This window comes from Emys orbicularis, chromosome 2 (genome assembly GCF_028017835.1).
Source record: "Emys orbicularis isolate rEmyOrb1 chromosome 2, rEmyOrb1.hap1, whole genome shotgun sequence".
Classification (NCBI taxonomy): Eukaryota; Metazoa; Chordata; order Testudines; family Emydidae; genus Emys; species Emys orbicularis.
The window spans coordinates 18558356-18576084 of NC_088684.1; the positions used below are offsets into that span (position 1 = coordinate 18558356).

Consider the following 17729-nt stretch of genomic DNA (forward strand, 5'->3'; position numbering starts at 1 on the left):
AAGCATCTCTCCTCTTTCTTTTTGCTTTAAACTCTTGACTCAAGACTTCACATAGTGGGCACTTAATTATCTGGTCAAGGAAGACTGAATGAGGCTCATTTTGAACCACTTGTCTTTCTTGTGTAATCTGCCCATGTTGTTGCTGTTAAGTTTTCCAAGAAAAACAACAACTGTCACGCATTGAACATGCTCATTTTGCAACATTCATGATGTGAGAACTATTTGGCTATTAAACTTAGGGATGCCCACATGGCAGTGCAGAGCACTATTTCTGGGCCAGCCCTATAGTTTAAAGGTTACCTCTATGGATGTCCATTCCATCCATAGTGAAATGTTTCTTAATTGAATCCTTTATGAAAAAATACACTTTGAGCATTAAAAATTAAGGCCAAAATGGATAAATATGGGGGATGGGCACTACATTTAGGTGCCTAAATATGTGTTTAGGCACCTGGGTTTGAAAATTTTGGCCTAGATGTGTAGATAGGTGGTGGATTTTTAGAATATACAAACTTAATTTGATTCATGGAAAAATGCATTTTATTAACTTTTTGGTTCAGTTTGGTGATGAATTTTGAAAAAAAGCATGAGATATTCATAATTAAGTTGCTTTTGTTAAGAGGAGTCATTTTCATTGAGGAATATTGGTTTTTACAGAATATAACTTTCACTCTTTTTAATATTTGCTGAGTATTATTTCTCAACCTCTTCTACAGATCCAACTTGGCTGTCAACGAACCTGGGCATTTTAACCTGTATAGAGTGTTCTGGAATACATAGGGAAATGGGTGTTCATATTTCTCGAATCCAGTCTTTGGAACTAGACAAATTAGGAACGTCTGAACTCTTGGTGAGTCTCTGTAGTTTTTATATCTTTAGTCAGATACTCAGCATATAAGGGATACTTCCAGATATAGAATAATGTACCGTTACTTATTTTTTAAAGGACATATTTTTCAGAAAAACGTATATTCACATTTTGCTAGTACTGTGGAGAAGGATTTATCTTGTACTACTTATACTTTTGTCCATTTATCAATTTTATTTTCTTAGTGAATCAAGTTTTTTCCTAATGATGTATTATTTGCTGCTGTCAGTATTGATATACTTCGAATATTACCTTTCGTTAGGTAGCCTTGATCCTGAATCAAAAGCCATTGACAAAATCTTTGCATGATAAGAGAAAGGGAAGCTAACTGCAATCTATAAGAGAGTGCAGAATGTTGCCATTAAATTGCATTGAATGAAACTGTAATTTGGAGGGAAAGATCCTGCACTGATGATAAGAGATACTGTGAACTGGATGTAGGAGAAGACAAAAGTGAAGTTTGACATGTTTCAAACAAAATATGTTTGACCTAGAAAAAGATTTATATTTTGCATAGGAAACTGTGAAAAGTGTTTATGAGTGGGGAGGAGAGAACATGTACAAATTATTAGGATTTAAGGAGAAGGTAATTCTGAAGTTCTCCGAATGATAGTCCCTATGTGTATTCCACTTGAGGTGCGCATGCACACCCTGTGCCTGAGACCAGTAGATTTTTCATTAGCAGTGTTCATTGGTCCACACCTGCACCCTCTGCCTCCTTGTGCTCTGAACTGAGTGCATAAATGGTGGCGTCTCTCCAGTTCCTTTTTACCACCCCTTGTCTGAGATGGAACCTCTCCAAGTGTCTACAACTTTGCTAATGTTCCTGCTTCAAATTCCAGTTTTTTGTAAATAGTTTACCATTTTCTAGTTACTTAGTTTTTAGTATTTAGCTAGATAGTGTTAGTAGGAGTTTTATCCCTCATTTGGGGTACTTAGTATGCCTGAGATCCCCAGTTTCAAGTCCTGTGTAGCCTGCCCGTGGGTCTTCCTGGTTAGTGACTTGCACAATACTTGTTTTTATTGCCTTATCCATTCCAAGTGCAGCATCTGTCATTCATTTCCTCTCTGAACCCAGCAATATCGAGTGTTGCAATTCAGAAGATTCCTGGTGGAACTCTCCCTGATGATCCAGTTCAACATTGGGTCATCAGACCCCTCTGTGCATTGGCCAGAGGCAGCTTATTGTGCCCATGCAGCCACAGTGCTAGCAGACTCCAGATCATCAGAGGGAAGACTACAGACTAGGAGGCAGAGCAGCTGGGAGCACTCTCTCAAAAAACGAGAGAAATCCCCTCCCAAGTCATGATCCAAGAAGTGGACTTCTTCCCCTGTGGCCTCAAAGTCTGGTGGGACTCTGCACCCTGCTGTGGGTGTGTCAGGAGCTCACAGGAAGCATGGGCTTGTCTCGTCAGTGCTGAGAACCAAGAGTGCTCTGAAACTACCAACTGCTGAAGGGCCAGGATCAGCATCGGTGAGGGAAAGAAGGCAGCTGCCCACACGGCTGGTACCATCCCACAGCAAGAAGAAGGATTCAGCAGTACCAGCTCTCACTGCCTGATCTAAATTAGCACCATTGGCTCTGCCAAGAAGTAGAAGCTCCTCCTGCTCACCTTCCTCAAGGACTGGATGTACTGTGCTTGATGACCTGGCTGAATATTCTGACCTGGGGTCACCAATCCTCTCAGAGCCAGTAATCAGCAGAGAGTTTCTCACATCGCTGGCCATTTGCTGGTACCTATGATCCACTGAGGCATTACAAGATAACTGGTACCAGCAGCTCCACCAGTGCAATCTGAGGACTCGTATTCTTCCGGAAAGTTTGAGACTGAGACAGTGGGTCCACCGACAGTACCAAGATACAAGATTACCCCCAAGAGAGGTTCCAGAGGCTCTTGAGCACCCACCCTATCCCACAGGACCCTGCCCAGCTCAGGACCAGTGGTATCCTTCCCCATAGCACCACCTGCTTACCCATATGGTCCTTCACACTGAGATCTCCTGGGTACAGAGGATCAGACAGGAGTCGCCTCATAAGGAAGAACCCCTGCTCACTGAGGAGCACTATGGGGAGAAGGAGCAACTTGAACCAACAGACCTACTCTCCCCAACAGCGTTTTTGTTTTCATCTCCTGATAAGGTGGTTGCACCTGCCTCGCCATCACCATCCGGTGACTAAGCAGTTCCAAGATCTCCTGAGGAGAATTGCAGATGCACTCCAGATTCCCCTGGAAAAAGTTCAGGATACCACTCGTAAGTTGCTAGATATCCTTCAGAGTGCAGGCCCTAGCAAGATGGCACTTACAATCAACGAGGCTATATTAGAGCTGGCCAAAAAAGGTCTAGCACAACCCAGTCACTTGTGCCCCCTACTCTGAAAAGAATGGAGAAGAAATACTTTGTTCTTTCTAAAAGGACGAAAAACTTACCTTCACACCCCACACCGAACTCTCTAGTGGTATAGGCCATCACTGAATGTAACAGACTACACCAACCTAAGTCTGCTGCCTCCAACAAGAACATGAAACAAGTAGACCTCTTCAGATGGAAGTGTTTCACCTTGGTTAGCTTACAATTTTGCATTACAAATTATCAAGCCTTGATGTCTAAGTATGATTTCATTAATTATAAGAAGTTTTTTGAGTTCACAAACTACCTACCCGAGGAGCTTGATCGCATTTCCAAGCCATGATTGATGAGGGTCAGGTGATAGCTAGATCGTTCCTTCAAGCTTCTCTAGATACAGCAGACACCACTTCTCACTTCATGGCGACTTCTGTTGTCATGAGACAAGCTTCATGGCTCCAGTCCTCTGGATTTCCAAAGGAAGTTCAAGCCATTTTGGAAGATTTTCCCTTTGAGGGCAACCACCTGTTCAGTGACAAAATGGATGAGTCATTACATATTTGTGAGGGCCGTCATGCAATTCTCTGCTTCCTGGGTATATGCATCCCAGCACCTTGGAGAAAATACTCCACACAACCACTGTATAAGCAGTGTCCCTCTTCTCAGCTCTTTTACTACAAAAGGGCCTATCAGCCTTCCAGGAAGCACCAGAGTGCAGTGCAGCAGACAGAATGTCTCTGTCATTCTCTCACCAGCCCCAGGCTCCTGCCAAGAAATCTTTTTGACAGGACCCTTGAGAGTCACAAACCAGCCCTCCTGCACCCACACTTCATTCAGTAGCCACCTGGCCCATTTCTCCCCAGCATGGCATCATATCATGGTGCATTAATAGGTCCCAGAAATTGTCACCACCAGATAACTTATAAAACTTCTGTTCATCCTTACCAGAAAACATCCCTCCCTGTTTCCTTTCAGGCTCCCCCTCTCATGGGAGAATATTCAGACAGGAGGTAGACTCCCTGCTCCAGCTGGAGCTATATAGTTTGTCTCTCCTCAGTATAGGGTAAGGGGGTTTTGTTCAAGATGTTTCCTCATCCCCAGAAAGAAGAAAGGCTGGAGACGCTTTCTGGATCTCAGACAACTGAATGTCTTCATCCACTGTTAAGGATTCAGAATGGTCATCTTGCCTCTCTAATCTCCTCTTTGAAGAAAGATGACTGCTTTGCAGTTCTCAATTTAAAGGACACCTATTTCCACATACACATTTGTCCAGCACACAGGAGGTTCCTGCACTTTATGGTGGGCCTAAACCTTTATCCATATGGAGTACTTCCTTATGTCTCTCAACCATCCTGAGGGTTTTCACAAAGGTGTACTATCTATTGTGGCGGCATACCTTCATAACCAGGTCACTCCAATATTTCCCTACCTCAACAACTGGCAGCTCAGGGGTCAATCATACCGAGAAGTGCAGTCAATGATGTATCCCTTGTCAGTGTCCTTCAATCCTTAGGGAGCCTAGAAAAAACCACTTTCATTACCATGTAAATTATAGACTTTATTGGAGCAGCTATGGATTCAATTACAGCCAAAGCATACTTACAGATTCCAAGCTCTGAGGGACTTCATCATCTATCTTTGATTGAGCCCTCAGAGGTCAGTGCAATCCTGCCTGATCCTCCTAGGCCACATGGCCCTGTACCTATGTGACTCCCTTTGCAAGGCTCCATCTCCAGTGTTTTCAGGTGTGGTTATGCTCTGAACAGGGATAGCCTGGTCAAGCAAGTCTCACTTCCCCACAGTATTCTGACATCATTCATCTGATGGGAAGACAGAGAAGCTGTGTGTGTAGGGGTTCCCTTTGTTTCCTGTCCATCCACAAAGAAGCTAATAATGGATACCTCCCTATAGGGTTTGGGTGTGCATGTGGGCAAACATGGTTCAATGCTCTTGGACCCAGCAAGAATCCAAGATTCACAAAAAACTGCGAGCAGTACACAAAGCCTGCAAAAGATTCCATGCCCTGTATGTTCCGGTCATGTGAGATACTATGATTTATAGGTTTCAGTGTTAGTCTGTATCAGTAAAAAAAACGAGGAGTCCTTGTGGCACCTTAGAGACTAACAAATTTATTTGGGCATAAGCTTTCGTGGGCTAGAGCCCACTTCATCAGATGTACCATCTGATGAAGTAGGTTCTAGCCCACGAAGACTATGATTATAGTATACTATATAAACAAACAGGGAGGAGTGAAATCTATGCCTTTTTGCATGGAAGTGATCAAGCTGATCCGACACCAGATCTGTCTCTCAGCAGTGCACCTCGTGGGAGTACTGAACATCCTAGGGGACAGCCTCAGCAGGAACATCCACAGAGACCGTGACTGGATGCTTCACAGCTCAGTGGTACAGCACATCTGACAGTGGGAATTCCCTTTGTGGATGCCTTTGTGTCCGAAGAAAACAAGAAATGCCCAGACTACTGTTCTGGAGCAGCTCAGGGACACAACTCCTGATACGCTGATAGGAGATGCTAATGTACACTCATTCCCCTCTTATCTCAAATCCTGAGGAAAATCAAGCAAGACACAGCATCAATAATCCTAGTAGCACCCTGGTGGCCGAGGTAGCTTTGATCATCCTTTAGATAGCTTCAAGTCCATGCATACAAAACCAGCTGTTTCCTAATCTGTTGACTGAAGACAAAGGCAAGACCATCCATCCTAATCCAGCATCCCTCTGTCTAATAGCTCGGTATTTGGATGGATGATGAATTTAGAGAGGTCATGTTCTAAGGCAGTAAAATCCATCCTTAATAATAGCAGAAAAGTCTCTATAAGAAAATGTTATGCTGCAAAATAAAAGTTTTTCCATCTGTGCCAACGCCATCAGATACAGTAACTCCTCACTTAACATTGTAGTTATGTTCCTGAAAAATGCTACTTTAAGTGAAATGATGTTAAGCAAATCTAATTTCCCCATAAGAATTTATGTAAATGGGGGGTGGTTAGGTTCCAGGGAAATTTTTTTTGCCAGACAAAAGACTATACTTTATATATGTATATATATACACACACACATATATACACACAGTATAAGTTTTAAATAAACAATTTATTACGGTACCCAGCAATGATGATTATGAAGCTTGGTTGAGGTGGTGAAGTCAGAGGGTGGGATATTTCCCAGCGAATGCCTTGCTGCTAAATGATGAACTAGAACTCGGCTGAGCCCTCAAGGGTTAACACATTGTTGTTAATGTAGCCTCACACTCTACAAGGCAGCAAGAATGGAGGGAAGAGAGACAGTATGGCAGAGAGAGACAGAGACACACACCGTGTGTGTGAGAGAGAGAGAGAGAGAGAGAGAGAGACGTGCATTGCCCCTTTAATTACAGTGGCCCCACTTTAAGTACATTGCCTTTTTAAGGAGATCAGCAAGTTGAGATAGCAGCTGCTGCCAGCAAGCTCCCTTCATCCTGAGCCCTGCCGTGTGTCCTCCTCCCCGCTCTGTGGAGCTGGGGGTACAGGAGCGGGGGGGAGAAGGGGGACACCCTGACATTAGCACCCCTCTCCCCCCTGTCTCATCCCTCCCCCCAGCAAGCAGGAGGCTCCCGGGACCAGCTTCAAGGCAGAGGGCAGGAGCAGCACAGGGCAGTGGGGGGGAGGGACAGCTGAATTGCCTGACAATTGCTGGGCGGCTGCTGCACAGGGAACTTAGGGGAGCGGGGAGCTGATGGGGGCCTGCCGGTCCACCCTTCTTCCAAGCCCCTACCAGCTAGCTCCAACGGGCTGCTCTTTCTGCAAGCAGTAGACAAAGCAGGTGGCTGCCAAACAACAATATAAGGGAGCATTGCACAACTTTAAATGAGCATGTTCTCTAATTGATCAGCAAAGTAACAACGAAACAGCGTTAACCGGGATGACTTTAAGTGAGAAGTTACTGTACCTCCGCAGGGCTCAGAGATACTACCCATTCTGGACTACCTTCTTTCTTTAAAAACATCAGGTCTGTCCCTCAGCTTGCTGCAAATGCATTTGGTGACAATTAATGCCTTCCTTCCTCTGGTGGAGAACTTTTTGGTCTTCACCCACCCTATGATAATAGCTCACCTTAACTGATTACTCTCGTTATGGCAACACCCATTTTTTCATGTCCTCTGTGTGTATATATCGTCCTACTGTATTTTCCACTGCATGCATCTGATGAAGTGGGTTTTAGCCCATGAAAGCTTATGCTCAAATAAATGTGTTAGTTTCTAAGGTGCCACAAGTACTCCTTGTTCTTTTTTCTATGACAGTGAGTTTTTTCAAAAGGCCTTAAGCTTTTCTCTGGTGCTAAAACCTACTTCAGTTTGGGACCTCAGTCTTATTCATATTTGCAACATTCATGAATCCTCCATTTGAACCTTTAGTCTCCTGCTTCTTTCTTCATCTGTCTATAAAGGTGGCCTTTCTGACTGCAGTTGTGTGTGCCAGAATAGTTTGGTGAGGTTGGGACTCCTATGGCGCTATACCGTCCCTACAGGGCGTTCCATAAGGATAAGGTCTCTTTGAGGTAACACCCTACATTAATTCCAAAGATTCCCTCCAAATTCTACTTAAATCAGGTCATATACCTTCCAGAGAAGATACGGAGTTCCATTCTCTGGATGTTTGTCGAGCCTTAGTGTTCTACTTGCAGATGACAAAACCCTTCAGGAAATCTCCTAGACTATTCATCTCCTTTGCTGAACATATGAAAGGGTATCTCCTCACTGAGACGTCTTAAATGGCTTCAGGTTGCATCCTGCTATGCTATGAGTTGGCTGCAATAGCTCCTCCACAGTGTCAGAGCCCACTCGTCCAGAGCCCAGGTATCCTCAGTGGCATCTCTTCAGGATGTCCTCCTGGAAATCTGTAGAGCAGCAACATGAGACTCTGTGCATACCTTTACTAGGCATTACACCCTGGCACAAGCATCTTCAGCAGATGCATCCTTCAGCACAGCGATCCTGAAATCTGTGATACAGCAGAGTTCCTCCTCCTCCTCCTCCTCAATAAGGACTGCTTATGAGCCGCCTAAAGTGGAATACACATAGTGACTATCACTCAAAGAAGAAATTCTGGTTACTTACCTTATATAACTGGAGTTCTTCAAGATGTGTGGGCCCTATACGTATTCAACTACCCTGCCTCCTTCCCCTCTCCTCTGGATTCTTTCCTAAGGTGATTCATAGTACAAAAGGAATTGAAGAGACGTTTAGTCCACACCGCCTCATATGCTCTTGTTTTAGAGCATGAGGAGGCAGAGGGTGCAGATGTGGACCAACGAACACTGCTAATGAAAAATCTTCCTGTTTCAGGCATATGCAACGCATGTGCACCTAGTGTGGAATACACATAGGGTCCCCACTTGAAGAACTCCAGTTACTATAAGGTAAGTAACAAGAATATTTTTCAATCCATTAAGGCTATGTCTATGCTTGGAGCTGAGGGTGCAATTCCCGTCTTGAGCAGACATAATCGCACTAGCTCTGATTGAGCTAGTGCGCTAAAAAATAAGAGTGTAGCCATAGTAGCAAGGCAAGTGGCAGAATGGGCTAGCCCAAGTACGTACCCACAGGGTCCAGGCACATTTGTACTCGGCATGGCTCTCCTGTGCAACTGCTACCACTATTTTTAGCATGCTAGTTCGATCAGAGCTAACACGACTAAGTCTGCTTGAGATGGGAATTGCACACCCTGTTCCAAATGTAGACATAGCCTACGTTTAACTTTAACACTATACATTTATTTTGTGTTTCGTTATTTGTACTGTCCTCTGCTAATAATAAGAAAAATGCACTGTATTTCAAAAAAAGTTTTATTTGAATATTTGAGACCAATAGCAAATTATGAAAACACGTGCTTTTGTTTTTGCTACAGCTGGCCAAGAATGTAGGAAATAATTGTTTTAATGATATAATGGAAGGGAGTTTACCTAGTCCTTCACCCAAACCCACTCCATCAAGTGATATGTAAGTACTGAACATGAACACTTCCCCATTATACAGTTGGAATGGAGTATATATGTGTAGATAGGTTTTCCATAGTGAGATATATTAAACTATAATCAAGTCAAGGGAGAAGGTAAATAAGAAAAAGCTGTCCGAGGATGGCAAAAAATTTTGTTTCATTCCACCTGCCAATCTTGACTGTTAAATTTCTCATTACGGAATTCCGAATCCCTTCTCTAATCATTATTTCTCTTTAAATTTGCTCTTGAATTTACTTCACAGGCAGTTACAGTGTTCATACATGATGGGTTGTGTCTCCTTAGAATATACTACAGAATCTTCCACAGTTGTTTGGTTTTGTAATTCACGCTTATGTGATAAACTCTAATGGATTAACAAATAATAAACCTTTTCATATTAATTTATGGATGAATCCAGACCCATTTTCCTCTGGTGTGGGGGCTAGCTAAGCAGCAGAACTCGTGTTGTTTTGCTGCCTGGCGGAGGAGGTCATGCAGAGAAGTTCAGCTCCTGAGGAGTATGGAAGTAGTGGCTTAGTTATTCTGTAAATGTGCAAGACCAGAGGATCATTGCAGTCAGGGGAAATAAGGTCCCATAGAACGCATACCAGCCACTAAACTAACTGGGATCTGGATTTTAACTTTAAAGTGGGATTGTCATACCAGGGAAATCTTGAAAAAAGAGGGCATTTCTACAAACAGCAGTAATTGGACAGTAATTTTGGTTTTCCCTTTACATTTATGGAAGATGTTTAGTTTGAAAAAGAGCTTTCTTCTCAACCCCTCTTCTCCTTGATTATGCAGCGAAGTCATAATCCTCTGTTTACAATACATTTCAATTGCCTTGGAAATAATTGTTGTAAACTCAGTTTTATATCGTCAGTTCAGTTACTATAAGGCAAGTAGATGATGGTCAGAAAAGCGAAAACCCTTGTTTTAAACAAATAGAATCACAGAAATAGTAATGGCAAAAATCTGTTAGATTATCATGTTCTATTCCCTGGCGCCTATATATATACATGAGTTACACACTTTGATTTTGGGAACTCAGTTCAATTCAGAACTGAAGACTCAGAAGGGGATTTTCATAATATGAAAATACATGCAAGATGCATCAATTTGTTCAATTGTTCTTCATAATTTTTCTTGTTGATGCATCTTACATGTGTATATATATATAATGTCTGCTTTCTTGGTCTTTTGATTATTAATAGTGCAAGAAAAATTATGAAGAACAATTGAACAAATTGATGCATCTTACATGTATCTTCCTATTATGAAAATTGTCTTCTGCATCTTCAGTTTTGAATTAAACTGAATTCCCAAAATCAAAGGCTGTACCTCATGTATTATTGAAAAGGCAGGATACTGTAAGATGCTTGTTTACTTCATTTTGGACCTCTTTTTTGCAAATAGTGTGCCACATGCATAGTGATTAAATTATTATATATAAAATGGGGTTATCAGAGCTTTTTCTATACAGTCAGTCCTGACTTTTCAGTTTAAGCAAGCAGAGTTCTGATTTTAAGCTTAAATTATCAGTCCATTTGAGATCCCTTTTGCTCAGAATTCTAGACCAAGTTCTGTTTTTCCCACCCCCAGGACTGCACGTAAAGAATATATCACTGCTAAGTATGTAGATCATAAGTTTTCTAGAAAGACTTGTGCATCTGCAGCAGCTAAACTGAATGAACTACTTGAGGCTGTCAGATCCAGGGATTTACTTGCACTAATTCAAGTCTATGCAGAGGGGGTAGAGCTAATGGAGCCACTGTTGGAGCCTGGACAGGTAAGCTTATCCGATAAACAATATTGAGTAAGTTAAGAACATTATTTTTGGAAGCCATCCATTAAAATAGTGATATAACTTATAAGTACATGGGTGAATGTCGTTTATTAGAATCATAGATGAAAAAGTTCTTAGCTGATCTGGCTTATCCTCCTGTCAGTGTATTTTCTCTTGCCTTCTCCTGTACAGTTTAAAAGATTTGTTATGAATGTTTGTATATGTGCTCAAAGAATAGTCTAGTACATTTTAAAAGTCTGAAAGGTAAATAATGTGGTGACCAGATCTGAGTATTGTATTCAGGGGCATCCACATTTCTCCCTAATAAGTCGTTTTTGATGTGTGTCCCCTTTTTGAGTCCCTCCAACAGGTTACCTTTCTCCACATCGGACACAAACTTCTGGTCCGTACCTTCAAGGCTGTTCACAATTCAGCTTCTTACTTGCCTACTTTTTTTTTTATCAGACTGTGTCATGTTGTGAATCGATGCCTCTACTCTGACAATAGTGGCAGCCTCCAGCATTCATGTTAAGCACCTTCTTTGCTGCTCCATGTGCACTGAATACCCTCCCTGAATCTATTCACAAAGCCATTAATCTGTTCTCCTTCAGATCACTTCTCAAAAATCACCTCTTCTGTAATGCAGACAGTAAGATACTTAATGATAATGGCTCAGCGGATAGCTTGGTACAGGCCCATTAAAATCTTTATTTTATGTGTATTTAAAAAAAACAACCTTGAAGCCTGTAAGTTATGAATATAGCTAGTATGTGCAACGTGGTATTCCTATTACTGAAGTTGTCAACACCCAATAGTTGCATTTTGTCCCTATCAAGACTGTAAACTCTTTGGAGCAGGGATTATCTTTATATGTTTGTAATGTGCCCAGTAGAAAGAGGTCTTGATCCTGACTGCTGCTTCTGGACACTACCGGAAAAGAAATAATAAATAATGATGGCATATTTTCTCTTTCTTTCTATACTATAGTTTAAATGCCAGGTTTCAGAGTAGCAGCCGTATTAGTCTGTATCCGCAAAAAGAACAGGAGTACTTGTGGCACCTTAGAGACTAACGTTAGTCTCTAAGGTACCACAAATACTCCTGTTCTTTTTGCGGATACAGACTAACACGGCTGCTACTCTGAAACCTGTCATTATGCAAGGTACTTACTGCATTTAGCCGTATGGAGTGGAAATCCATCAATTTCTTTTAAAGTGACTAACTTGAATGCACAATATTCTTAAGAAATGTCATGTGGTGGCATTAATACATGCAAGTCTCTGTGTGTGTTGTATACTATGAAACAGTAATTCTGTTTTCTTAAGTGCTGATCATGATACAATATTTCTATTAACATTGTTTTCTTCAATAGGAAAATGGCTGATTTTTTTCAGAAGTCCTGAACACTCGCAGCTCCTATCGAATTTAATGAGAGTTGAGTGCTCAGTTCCTTTGAAAATCAGAATGCTTTGATTTAGACTCTAAATTTATGCACTCGTATTTGAAATTTTTGGCTTCTATTATTGTCTTTGTATATTTCACCATTATCAATCATAATCCTTTCACCGGTATCACAATTTGTGGTGCATAGTTTTACAGGCATATGGTACAGGCATATGGTTCCCTACCCAGAAGATGCTTACGGTCTAAGGACCCAGTATTACAAGTTCTTATGGGGAGGAGGACATACTCCTGCTAGAAGGGACTAATTGCAGTTGTTACTAGGAGTAATGGTTACTAGTGTTTTCAGTATTGTGCACAATCGTTAGACCAGACTTGATACAAAAGGAAAGCTGGTTGGAGAGACTGATGGGAGCAAAAGGAAAGGGATACTACTTCCTGGGAAATGAAGCATCCATAAAGAGTGAGAAACAAATATAAGTGTTTGAAGTATATTTCAGCAGGAGATTAACCGTGATAATCTTTGCAGAAGAGAGTCAAAAAGTGTTTAATCTTGTACATTTTTTTCATGTGTTTAGGAGCCAGGTGAAACAGCACTTCATTTAGCAGTCCGGACTGCTGACCAAACCTCTCTTCATCTGGTTGACTTCCTTGTACAAAACTGGTATGGATTGCTCACTTGTTAACCAGAATAACTTTAATGACAAATGTACCAATTCAAAATCATTCTCATCATTTACATTGCTTTGTACGGAGTTTTTTTATTAATGATCATACTACTTAGTATATTTTTGATGTTGCATCTGAATAGAATTACTAACTTGAGTTGACCTTTGTGTTGTAAAGCAATAAAAAAGGGGAAAAGAATAAAAACATGAACATTAGGTACATGAACTATGTAGGAAAAGAGACACTATATGATAGAGTTGGAGGGGGGAAGCGAAAACACTGAGGGAACTTTTATGACAAAGGAAAATCAATGCAAATAGATAATGCGGAAAAGAGATGGCAAGAAAACTTCCAAAATTAGGGATAGAATAATTCAAGGAAAGCAAGACAGTGAAAACAAAGGTATAGACATTTTTTCTCTCAGAAAATGAGAAGTAAAAGAATTAAAGTAACCTAGGAAAAGATGGACATTTTAATAAACAGTAGGTTTAAAACTATGGAAAATGCAATACAGTAGAACCTCAAAGTTATGAACACTGAGGAATGGAGATTGTTCGTAACTCTGAAATGTTCGTAACACTGAACAAAATGTTATGGTTGTTCTTTCAAAAGTTTATAACTGAACATTTACTTAATACAGCTTTGAAACTTTACTATGCAGAAGAAAAACGCTGCTTTTAACCATCTTAATTTAAATGAAACAAACACAGAAACAGTGTGGTTTTTTTGGTTTTTTTTTTGTTTTTTTTTTGTCTCTGCTGCTTGATTATGTACTTCCAGTTCCAAATGAGGTGTGTGGTTGACTGATCAGTTTGTAACTCTGAGGTTCTACTGTAGATGGCATAGCAGTGTTAAGTAGCAAGTTTTCAACCTATCAATGGTTGTTGAGATATTTTATGGTGTAGAGAGGATGTGATGACAGGGGCAAGGAAAACTTAGTGAAAATGCACACTCTAAAGGAAATAAAATCAATTCATATACAATGCAGCATGATTATTTCTGATATGAGATTTCAAAGTGTGTGCAATGAGCTGACTAAATAGATCCTATGTCACTTTTAATGATTTCCTGTTGAGTGAAGAAAACAAAGAGCTGCTGCTGTCTTGTCAAATTGTGGGTTTTAGCACAGTAGCAGTAATTAAGGGCTAGGAGATGATCAGTTGGCTCATCACAGCCTGTTTTTTCTAACACAGCTGATGTTTCCTGTTAACCTTCAGAATACAGTCTGAATTATACATGTTTTCCCTTCCCCTTTCCAGTAACTCAAGTACCTACTTCACACTTTATATAGTCTGTATAAGAGAGGAAACTTAGTCTTGTGGTTAAAGCACAGGTCTTGAAGTCAGAAATGGGTTCCATTTTTAGATCTCTCATTGACTTGTTATGTGTCCCTGAGCAAGTCACTCAACCTTTCTGACCCTTCACTTCTCTCATATGTCAAATGGAATAAATGTTACTTGCCTACATTTGCAGAAGTGTTTTAAGGGTTAATTTATTAATGTTTGCAAAGCACTTTGAGACCATCAATTGGAAAATGCTTTAAAAGTGCAAATTATCATTGTTGGTTTTTGCAGATGGTTTGATACTTTACACAGTGATTAGTTAAACTGATTCTGCTTAGTTATGAAATCTTCACTTGATGATCTTTTATGTCAATGTTCTCATCTGCATAGCCAGATTTTTTTTTGTCAGTTATTACTCTGTCATGTTAAACTCAAAATTGGATTGCACTTCTCCAACAAAAAGAGCCAGCCACTGGTTCTTTGTTATGAACAACACTGGTCAGCCACCTTATATATTTGTCTTCTAATCATTTATAATTTTCTGCGGACAAGTCTACACTATAGATTTACATCGGCTTAGCTGCATCAGTGCAGCTGTGCCGCTGGTAAAGATGCGCTATGCTGACAGAAGACCACTCTCCTATCGGCATAATTACTCCACCTCAGTGAGAAGCAGAAGCTATGTTGGAGGGAGGGCATCTCCCGCCAATATAGTTCCGGTGTGCACAGCGCGAAACTTGCATCACTCGGGGGGGTGGGGAGGGAGAGACATAAGTTAGATCGACTTAAGCAGTAGTCTAGATCTGCCCTGAGGCTGTTCTTTGATTTTCATAAATATACATATTAAAACTCAAACGTCCAGAAATGGTGAAGAGTATTATCCTGTCATGCTAGCGACACAGTATCAGTGGACACTTTCATTCCAAGTCCCTGTTTTCAGGCAAGGGCTTCCAGCAAAAGAAGAAGAGGGCCTCTGAAAGAGGTCTGGTCCTTGATGACTCCTGCTTAATCTTCCTGCTACCTCATGAGGATGGGGATTGGTTTTCTTACCCCTTCCAATAAGGAAGTTGGAAGCCTCTCTGCTGCTTCATGTTCTGATTATATGGTGGGCCCAGCTGCCCAGGCTAGACACAGCAGTAATAAAGGCTGCCTCAGCGCAAAGGCTAACGTGCAGGTCTCTCAGCTTGAGATGAGGATTCTATTCTAGTCACTGTGTGGAGCAGACAGTAATAAAAAATACAACATATGCATAAGGGAGCCAAATTCCAAAAAAATGTCAGTCTTCTGACGTGTAAAATCTTTAGTGGCTTTACAATGCATTAATGAAGATTTTCTCTTTTTGACATTGACAGAGTCCCACTAAGGGAATGGTATGCCACCATCAGGCTTAACACTCTCAGATAAAAATATGTGGGAAGATCAAAGGAAAAGAGGGACATATATCAATCCTTGTTTTAAAACAAGATCACCACTTTTGGCAAGGTGCAAGGTGACACAAAACTACCAGAAATGGAATGATCAAAAAGAAAAAGAAATGCTGTGACTTTCCAACCTACACTAAATTTAACAAATTCACTGTCCATTTTGGTCAATTTCATGGCCAGGGGTTTTTAAAATTTGTCAAAATTTCACTTTTTCAGATGTTTACATCTGAAATTTCATGGTGGTGTAACCCTTGGAGTCCCGACCCAAAAGGCTGTCAGGGGGGTGAAGGGGGAAGGATCACAAGGTTATTGTAGGAGGATCGTGGGATTACCACCTTTACTTCTGCCCTGTTGTCTTCAGAGCTGGGCAGCCAAAGAGGAAGGCTGCTGGCCGGGTGCCAGCTCTAAAGCCAGTACCACCAGCAGCAGCAGCGCAGAAGTGAGGGTTGCAGGGTATGGGGGGTGGGTTACCATATGTCCAGTTTTCCCAGGAGTCTCCTGCTCCAATGGGGGCAGGTGACAGCTCAAGGAGCCGCAGCCTCTCCCTACACCGGGAGGAGGTGATAGCTGGAACTGCGGAGCTTCCTGCAATTGGGGGAGGTTCCTGGAGGTGGGTCTGACGCACCACGGGAGTGGCCCCTGCAGGGGAAGAGGAAGACTCATCCCTCCCCATGCCTGCTGGGACTAACAGCTGGAGCCCTCCGTAGGGTAAGAGTCGTCGGCTGAGCACCAGATTTCATGGAAGAGATCAGTTTTCACAGTCCATGATGTGTTTTTCACAGCCATGAATTTGGTAGAGCCCTAAATATAAAGTACTTGTTAAGATACAAAGTTAGATTTGATAATTTAACATGACTGAGAAAGAGGAGTTGGGTTTGACCACTCTTGATGGTGAATAGAGAGGAACTTAAGATACCTGTATTAAGAGCGGGGCACATACCCTTGGGCTTTGGAATGTCGGCTCAGAGAAAACATGCATACCCTATAACTTTCAGATACTGTTCAAAAAAGGTTCCAGAGCCACCTGCCTAGGCACACAACTCCTACAGTATATTTCACTTAAAGCAATGCAGACGCAGAACAAGAGTTACTGTTAGACTGAAAAGGGGAGTTACTTGTTAAAATACACTTTTGCTTTGAAGAAGTTCTGTATGTTGTCCATAATAAGATACAATATACAGATGACAAATTTAGGGTTGAACATGTATGTGATTTTTTTTTCTCATCTTTTTCTTTACTTTGTTTAGTGGAAACCTGGATAAACAAACTGCATTGGGGAATACAGTTCTACACTACTGCAGTATATATAATAAACCTGAATGTTTGAAATTGCTTTTGAGAGGCAAACCAACTATTGATATAGGTAAGCTCGCTAATACGTGATGCTTGAAATTTTTTGTTCCTATAGTATGAGTTTAACCAGTTTTATTTGTATACCAGTGTGTAAAAACTGATTTACCAAGCAAAAATGAAAATTGTGTTAAACACATATCTATGACCCTATCAAGAAGACTGAGAGAGGAATTCAGCTAGGAAATAGGCTTTAAATAATTTTTTTCAAATATTTTCTTTTGAAGAATTGCAAGTTAATGTATGGTTCCAGAGAGGTTTTCAGCATAATGTATATATAAAATTATTCCGCTTTTTAACTTATTTTATAGTAAACCAAGCTGGAGACACAGCTCTGGACATAGCAAAGAGACTGAAAGCTACTCAGTGTGAAGAACTGGTAAGAAAAAGACTTTGTTTTTTAAGCACCCAACATCTCAAAACATTTGCAGAATTAAGATAAATCAGAAATTATTAAAATATTTAAAATTAAATAATATCACAAATTAAAGAAGAGAAGTTTCTTTTTCTAAAGATACTGTCTATGCAGGAGTCTCACTCCTGGATTTCATATCTCCAGGCTGGAAATTACCTTGCTTTTAAGGTGTTTGTTTTTTTTGGTATTCT

The 17729-nt window shown here is 41.0% G+C and overlaps 1 protein-coding gene across 1 annotated transcript in view; it reads left to right on the top strand.

The window, feature by feature from the left end:
* ASAP1 (ArfGAP with SH3 domain, ankyrin repeat and PH domain 1) overlaps positions 1–17729 on the top strand; it is a 252092-nt gene that overhangs the window by 184425 nt on the left and 49938 nt on the right. Inside the window, exons 16-21 of the mRNA XM_065399859.1 lie at positions 717–850; positions 9120–9211; positions 10813–10999; positions 12976–13061; positions 17021–17136; positions 17435–17502. Of these exons, the coding sequence (XP_065255931.1) occupies positions 717–850; positions 9120–9211; positions 10813–10999; positions 12976–13061; positions 17021–17136; positions 17435–17502 (683 nt within the window). The remainder of the gene's footprint in view (positions 1–716; positions 851–9119; positions 9212–10812; positions 11000–12975; positions 13062–17020; positions 17137–17434; positions 17503–17729) is intronic.